This window comes from Gossypium arboreum, chromosome 9 (assembly GCF_025698485.1).
Source record: "Gossypium arboreum isolate Shixiya-1 chromosome 9, ASM2569848v2, whole genome shotgun sequence".
Taxonomy (NCBI): Eukaryota; Viridiplantae; Streptophyta; class Magnoliopsida; order Malvales; family Malvaceae; genus Gossypium; species Gossypium arboreum.
Genome location: NC_069078.1, coordinates 83,463,592 through 83,471,756, shown reverse-complemented (window position 1 = coordinate 83,471,756; position 8,165 = coordinate 83,463,592). Strand labels below are relative to the sequence as shown.

The following is an 8,165-nucleotide window of genomic DNA, read 5'->3' as shown; positions in this document are numbered from 1 at the left end:
ACCTAGAGTCAGTTGTTTTATTCTCGAAAGAGATATTAACATAAGTTAGGGATTTTTACGGATCATGACAAGTGAATAAATCGTTTAATTCAGATTTAGAATAATAAGTGAAGTCTAGGTGGATTTTTTCTAGGTATTGTCTCTCTCATCGGTTTTCTTCAAATATTTTCCTATTTTATTCTCTGTTTCATCTTAGTAATTAGGTTAGTTAAGATTAGGTTAAAATAAATCCCTTCAATTTATTCGGCTAGATAATAAAAAGATAGTAACTTCTAGTACTATTAGTCATCATGAATACGATATTCCCGACTCACTACAGCTATACTACCATTCGATAGGTGCGCTTGCATTTATCATATTTTAGTTAGTTAAGTGAATCATCATCAAGCATTATTATCAATATAGAAAGATGCGTGTTTGAGTATGCTGAAGCACCATTCTTTATGCATTTAAGATCCAATTTATTACATTTTAATACATTAATAACAACAACAACGAAAAAAAAAAGAAAAATGTGGGATTTGAGAGCTATTTTATTAGCATACTAAACCCTACTTAAGTATTTAACAACGATATTGAAATCTCGTTGAATTAAAATAGAAAAACTTACCATTCTTCTATCATCTAGACTAGAAAATGGAGTCGATTAAAATTTTAATATTACTCTTCTTCTTCTTTTTTAATTCACCATGTTTCAGTAAATCATTGTTGTTATTATGATTTCGTGCTTGTTTTAATCAGGCCCAGAAAAAGAAGAGTTGAAACTTGATCTACGATTAATCACATTTAGATCTCTTCCAAATCTTCTCAAGTTCCTTGGCAAAAGCCATTTGTCTACCAACAACAATTGTAATGTGATCTTTGTTTTCGACAACCTTAACTTGAGCACGAGGGATTCTTCTCTGTACATTGTAGCTACATTCCACCGGGATTACTTTATCGTCACCTCCATGGAATATGGCGACCTCGCACTTTAGCTGGTTGCAGACGGTGTCCAAATAGCTGTCGAGCTTGCCGGCAGTGCCACAAATGATATTGTGAAATGTATGCCAACCAGAATTATGGGTGTGGCAGCAGAAACTTTCTAACAAGTAAGTCCTGATCCTGGAATATTGTATCTTAAGTTATGATTAAAGAAAATATATTGTTGGCTGTAATAATAAATTAAATAACATATTTATTGAGACTTCATTTCTCAACTACATTTGACTTTGGTTTCATCAAGCAATTGACTGACAAAAGTTTCATTCCACTAATTCTCACCTTTGCCTGAACGATACTCTTGTTTAGTTTTCTCATTTGGTTTCATAGTTTTTTCCTTATAGGTATTCTTCTATTTTTTTATTGTAGAAGGATATTCTTCTTAAGTAATAAAATTAGCGAATATTTTATATGATTTATATATATCAATGCAATAAATATAAACCCACTTTAATTTAGAGATAAATGAAAATAAATGTTTTATATGGTAAAGTAAAAATAATGAGTGATAATCGCATTTTTCATGTTTTGGTTGAAGCAAATCAATATCTGAATGATGGAGTCGTTTGAGTTAAGGTAGCTATTTTTTTATATTATTAGTTCGTAGTATAAATTGTTACAGTACAATTCTATTTTGATATTATTTGTACAGATTGATTTTTCCTATATTAGCCGATTATAATGTACCGATTGATAAAAAAGAATTTTTAAAATATAATTTCAATTTCAAATTTTCTTATTATATATTTTGGATTTGTTGAATTATAGATTGTTATATGTATAGTATTGATTTCTCTTTTATGGAAAATTAATCATACCACGTTTCGCTTTTTTTATTAAGTGTTATGGTTAGTTTGTTGACTCTTATTTTTAGCAAGTCTGTTAGTCAAATAAGTTTGTTTAATCTTTATGAGATTATTCTATTTTCATTAGTCTGTTAGTGGAGAATCTTACTTTCACGATTTAATTTCTCTGTAAGCCTATATAAAGGCATAATGGTTGAAGTTAATAACAGTGAATTGATTTTGGTTATCTTCCTCTCTTGTGTTAAGTACTCCTTCAAATTTTGTCATCAGTGGTATCTAAACTAGGTTTAGAGTGTTTTGTAGTGTGTTCCAGATACGATGTCACAACATCTGAGTGACTCCGATAGATTTGTTCAACCTACTATTCCTCACTTTGATGGTCATTATGGTCATAGGAGCATGTTGATGAAAAATTTCTTAAGGTCAAAAGAATATTGGTCTGTCATTGAGGATGGAATCCAAGAGCTAGAAGCTGGAACCAGTTTGACAAATGCACAGAAGATGATTATTGATACATAAAAGCTGAAAGATTTGAAGGCCAAAAATTATTTATTCCAAGCAATTGGTCATTCAATCCTTGAAACGATTTTTTACAAGGATACGGCAAAACATATTTGGGACTCAATGAAAAAAAAGTATCAAGGCAATGCAAGGGCAAAGCGTGCACTACTTTAAACGTTATGAGGGGAATTTGAGAATTTGCGCATGAAGCCAGGAGAGACTATTTCAGATTATTTCTCCAAAACAATGACAATCGTCAATAGGATGCGTACTCATAGAGAGCAGCTTGGATATGTTGCTGTCATTGAAAAAAATTACAATTCTTATTGCCGAAATATAATTTTATTGTTTTCTCAATTAAGGAATCAAAAGAACTCGATGCTTTTTCCATTGATGAGTTAGAGAACTCATTAATGATTCATGAGTCAAAATTCGTTTTACAGGAGAGTAAGGAGCAAGCACTATAGGCACTATCGACTCACAAAGATTCTAGGCATGGTAACAACAAATGAAGGGGAAGAAGCGCCGATGAGAGGAGAAATGTTTGGGATCATCACATACCTGATAGGAAGCCAAAAGCTATAGACAAATCCTAGATTGAATGTTTTCGATGTCACAAGTATGGTCATTACCGTAGTGAATGCTATACCAATCTGAATAAAAACAATGACGGAGGTCGAGGTCAAGGCTATTGGAGAGGGAATGGTAGAGACCGTGGCAAAGAAAAGGTAAATTTTACAGTAGCAATTGATGAAGAGGAAGAGAAAAAAGTTACCCTATTAATGGTGTGTGATTCGAATGAGGAGACTCGAAAAAATTTATGGTATATTGATACAGGTTGTAGAAATCATATGTGTGGAGACTGATCAGTATTCTCTGAGTTCAATGAGATGTTTCGAACAACAGTAAAGTTTGGTAACAACTCTCTCGTTTCTGTCTAAGGATGAGGAAAGGTAAAGATCCAAACAAAGTTCTCATCTGTCCAAAGTATTTCTGACATTTTCTATGTTCCAAATCTAAAGACAAATTTACTTAGCATGGGTCAACTCCAAGAAAAGGGCTATGAGGTGATTATCAAGGATAAAGTGTGCAAGATCCAAGACGTCAATCTTGGGTTAATTGCTAAAGTCACCATGACGGCCAATAAGCTTTTTCCATTGCATATCTAACATATCAAACATGACCATTCTTGTTTTTCAACACAAGCAACAAGTTTGGCGTGGGTTTGGCATTACAGGTTCGGGCATTTGAACTTTGGAGGACTGCAAACACTATAACAAAAGAATATGGTTGCTGGTTTCCCTACATTCAGTATTCCTTCAAGAGTATGGGAAGATTGTGTTGTGGGAAAAATGCCTCGAGATAGTTTTCCAAATGAAAAAGCCTGGAGAGCCTCAAAATAGCTTGAACTGGTTCACTCTGACATTTGTGGACCATTGAATCCAACTTCAAATGGAGGTAGGCGTTATTTTATAACATTCATAGATGATTTCAGTTGAAAGAGTTGGTTTACTTTCTACATGAAAAATCTGAAGCCTTTGTAGCTTTTAAGAGCTTTACAATGCTGGTTGAAAAGAAAGTTGGAATGTTAATTAAAGCTCTTCGCAGTGATTGTGGAGGAGAATATTTTTCTCAAGAATTTGTAAGCTTTTGTGACTCTAATGGGATCTATAGACAATTCACTGAAACTTATACTCTTCAACAAAATAGAGTGAGTGAAAGGAAGAATCGAACAATCTTAAATATTGTTCGAAGTCTCTTATGAAGAAGTAATGTTCCAAAAGCTTTTTGGCCAGAGGCGATGAGATGGAGTGTTCATGTTTTAAACAGAAGCCCTACATATGTTGTTTGAAACATGACACAGGAAGAAACTTGGTCAGGCCGACAATCGAATGTGCATTATTTTAGTGTGTTAGAATGTGTTGCTTATTCTCATGTGTCGGATCAAAAGAGGAAAAAGCTTGATGATAAGGCTGAGAAGTGTGTTTTTCTTGGCATTAGCAATACGTCTAAAGCCTACAAATTATATAACCCCACCACCAAAAAGGTTATTATTAGTCGTAATGTAGTTTTTGATGAGCAGGTGTTCTGGTCGTGGGAAGAAAATAATGACAACCAGCAGTTGAGGGAAATTCCAGCTGATTTTAGTGTTGAGATCACAGAACCAACAATGGAACAACTTACAATTGAGTAGGACATGGTAAAAAAATAGAAGAAAGCCAGTGTGGATGAAAGATTATGTGGTCAGTGAGAATCAATCTGAGGATGATAAAGATCCTCATACACTTTTTGCTTTATTTGCAGATTGTGATCCTGAGAATTTCGACGATGCTTGTAAAGAGTTGAAATGGCAGGAAGCTATGAATGACGAGATTGCTGTAATTGAAAAAAATGACACTTGGGAGTTAACTGATCTTCCAAGAGGACAAAAGCCAATTGGAGTTAAATGGGTTTACAAGACCAAATTCAAAGAAAATTGTGATATTGACAAGTATAAAACTCGTTTGGTAGCTAAAGTCTACAAGCAGAAATTTGGTGTTGATTACAAAGAAGTATATGCTCCTATGGCTCGGCTTGATACAATCAGATCGATGGTGGCAGTAGTAGCACAAAACTCGTGGCTGATTCTACAACTTGATGTAAAGTCAGCTTTCCTACATGGGGAGTTGGAAGAGCATGTATTTATCGATCAACCTCCTAGTTATGTGAAATATGGTAGTGAACAGAAGGTATATAGATTAAATAAGGCATTATACGAGCTGAAACAAGCTTTGAGAGCCTGGTATAGTCGAATAGATGCTTATTTCATTTCAGCAGGTTTTAAGAAGTGTCCATATGAGCATACTCTTTACTGCAAAGTTGAGAATGTGAAGATTGTTATTGTGTTATTGTATGTGGATGATCTAATTTATACTGGGAATGATTCAATGATACTTGATAAATTTAAGCAATCAATGATGAAAGAATTTGATATGTCTGACCTTGGGTTAATGCATTATTTTCTTGGTATTGGAGTATATCAATCAGATTATAGAATTTTTATTTCACAAAAGAAGTATGTTGAGGAAATTTTAAATAGATTTGGGATGAAGAATTGCAATTCTGTAGCCACTCCCACTGAGCTGGGGCTGAAATTAGAGAAAAATCCTTCTGGTGAGAAGATTGACAGTACTTTATACAAACAACTTGTGAGAAGTTTGATGTACTTGACAACCACACGACTTGATATTATGCATTCCGTTAGTCTTATTAGCAGGTTCATGGAACACCTAAAAGAGATGCATTTTCTTCCTGCTAAAAGAATTCTTCACTACTTACAAGAGACATTGGATTATGGGATCTTATACAAGAAAGGATTTAAGTCTAATCTCATTGGATTTACTAGTAGTGATTTTGCAGGGGATACAAATGATCAGAAGAGCACTTCGAGGGGATACAAATGAGGGGATATATTGAGGAAGGGATCACATGATGAAATTGCTTAAACTGGAAATTTACGTTTAGTTTAAGGAAGGGATTGATGGAAATTTAGTCACACCACATTTCTATTTTTTTTTGGATTAAGTGTTGTGGTTAGTTTATTGACTTCCATTTTTAACAAGTTTGTTAGTCAAATAAGTTTGTTTAATGTTTATGGGATTATTCTATTTTCATTAGTCTGTTAGTGGAGAATTTTACTTCCACGTTTTAATTTCTCTGTAAGCCTATATAAAGGCATAGTTATTGAAGTTAATAACGGTGAATTGATTTTGGTTATCTTCCTCTCTTGTGTTAAGTACTCGTTTAAATTTTTTCATTACTCTTATTGTTTAATTAATGGAATAACTTTTTGCTTATTCATTTTGAGTTTGTTTAAGGATGAATTATATTTATGAAGTTTATTAAAAAATATTTTATAAAATTAATGAATATTTCTTTGAGATTTATTTAATTTATTATTTAATATTTGTAAATATTTTATATATATATCAAATAATTTTTAAAAATAATAACTAACTAGCTTGTTTTAAGCTCAAAATTTTATATATGTAGGATTAAAGTTGGTTATTATAGTCAAGCCAAACGTATAAAAAATAGATTGATGAATTGTTTTGGTAAATGCTTGCCTACAAAAGACAGGTAAAAAGGGGAAGATTTTGAAACTCGGTCAATTGAAGACACAAACATCATGGTTTGCTGTTCCATGTGGATTATAGTTAAGGTCGTTTTAGTAGACGCGAGGTGCTGGGGAGCTTAGGTTTGACGAAATTATTACCTGTTTTGGGTGATAAATTTGGTGATAAATTCCCAAAACCGGTGGTTCTTGCATATCACCAGGCAAAAAGTCCGGCTGATGTGCTCGTACCAGCAAGCAATCGATGCACCGAAAGCCATCACCGGCCACACTCGCCGGGGCGCTATTCTTCTCATGATATATTGAGTTGCTGGTTCACCCTTTGGCACTGGAAAATATGGCTGCCATATTCATATGGGATTAGAGACACTTAATATTGCTTTCCATCGATAACAAAATCGTGGAGAATAAAAAATAAAAATAAACTTACTGGTGCGAGTAGGGTGAGAGACTTGATGGATCCCGGCTGCTTAACAGCTATAGCAAGGGCTAAAATGCAGCCTAAGGAATGAGCCACAATGTGGAATGATTTAACTTGGTAAGCTTCAAGCACGGACTTTTCAATCATTTCCACATGCTCTCTTAAAGTGTAAAGCAACTCAGTTGGCTTCGGACTTCGGCCAAAACCCAGTATATCAACAGCCAACAATCTGTAAGTCGATTTCACAGTAGTCGAAAAGTTGGGGAATAAAGTTTCAGTCCAAAATACTGATGATGAAATTAAGCCATGAATGAATAACACATCTTCTCGAGCTTTATCTGTCATCACAAACCCAAATAGCAAACTTGAAAGAACCGAATAAAATTAATACGATAGATATAGTACATTAGTAATCTAACTTACCTTTGGGTCCTTCAGCTTTAACGAAAAGAGTGTCCTTGCTGGAAGAGGTCCAAGAGTTGCAGATTTTACAACCGCAATCAGACCATCTAGGAACCACATTGCCTCGAAGCATTTCAACAATGGTGGAGTCAATGGTGAAAGTTGATGTCACCGTTGTTTTCTTCGTCTTGTTTAGGTCATTAACAATAAACTTGGAGAGCTGGGAAACAATGGAAGGACGAGAATAAAGGGTATCCGAGATGTCCTCCAACTGTAACTTGGTTGACGTGAGGCAAACAGTCTTGGACTCGCACTCTTCCGAAACCAAGATGTTTTCACCTTCGATGATGTGTTGTTTAGCAAAGGAACAATAACAAGGTTTCCATTGGGATTCAATCCAGAAATCAATAACTTTGTAGACAAAACATAGAATGAAATCAACAAAGTCCAGAACACAAAAGACAGCAAAGCTGACAGCATTATTCAGAATTTCCCCTGCTAAGCTCAACACCCATACGAGTCTAATTGTATTAAGCTTTACATCCATTTGAAGAAAGATGAAAAAAAATGTGGAGGCAATGAAATCAACGACTGCAAATTAAAACCTCAGCCTTAACTAATAACCATATGCAAAGCCAAATTACGGAATAACTTAAATAGAAAGCCAATGATGGAATACGAATGGGTACTGTAGGTCCAATGAGCCAGCCATACTCCACTATTTGACCTCATTAGTGTACAATTTTCCCAATGTTCCAAATTTCCCAGTTGGATAATAATATTATGTTGAAAAAAATGTAAATTTGAACAAAAATGAGATACTTGTAGGAAACCGATTCTAACTTGGCTCCAACGTTTGACTCATTTTTATCTTAAATACATTTTTTAAATGAAAGAAATTTCATCTGTTCACTTTTTAAAATTTTAATTATTTTTATTC

General features: G+C 34.1%; 1 protein-coding gene across 1 annotated transcript; it reads right to left on the bottom strand.

Annotated features, from left to right (window-relative positions):
• Positions 1-646: 646 nt before the first annotated feature.
• Positions 647-7,850, bottom strand: LOC108455435 (probable lysophospholipase BODYGUARD 3). Its single transcript, XM_017753992.2, has 4 exons — positions 7,247-7,850; positions 6,833-7,161; positions 6,544-6,743; positions 647-1,104 (listed from the first exon to the last, which is right to left on the bottom strand). The coding sequence occupies exons 1-4, from the start codon at positions 7,770-7,772 to the stop codon at positions 777-779; spliced, it is 1,383 nt and encodes a 460-aa protein (XP_017609481.1). The 5' UTR covers positions 7,773-7,850; the 3' UTR covers positions 647-776.
• Positions 7,851-8,165: the final 315 nt, after the last annotated feature.

Coding starts and splice junctions, on each gene's coding strand:
- LOC108455435 (XM_017753992.2), bottom strand. CDS start 7,772: ATGGATGTAAAGCTTAATACAATTAGACTCGTATGGGTGTTGAGCTTA. Junction 7,162..7,246: donor TAAAGCTGAAGGACCCAAAG/GTAAGTTAGATT, acceptor TTGTGATGACAG/ATAAAGCTCGAGAAGATGTG. Junction 1,105..6,543: donor AAATTTATCACCCAAAACAG/GTAATAATTTCG, acceptor ACAATATTCCAG/GATCAGGACTTACTTGTTAG.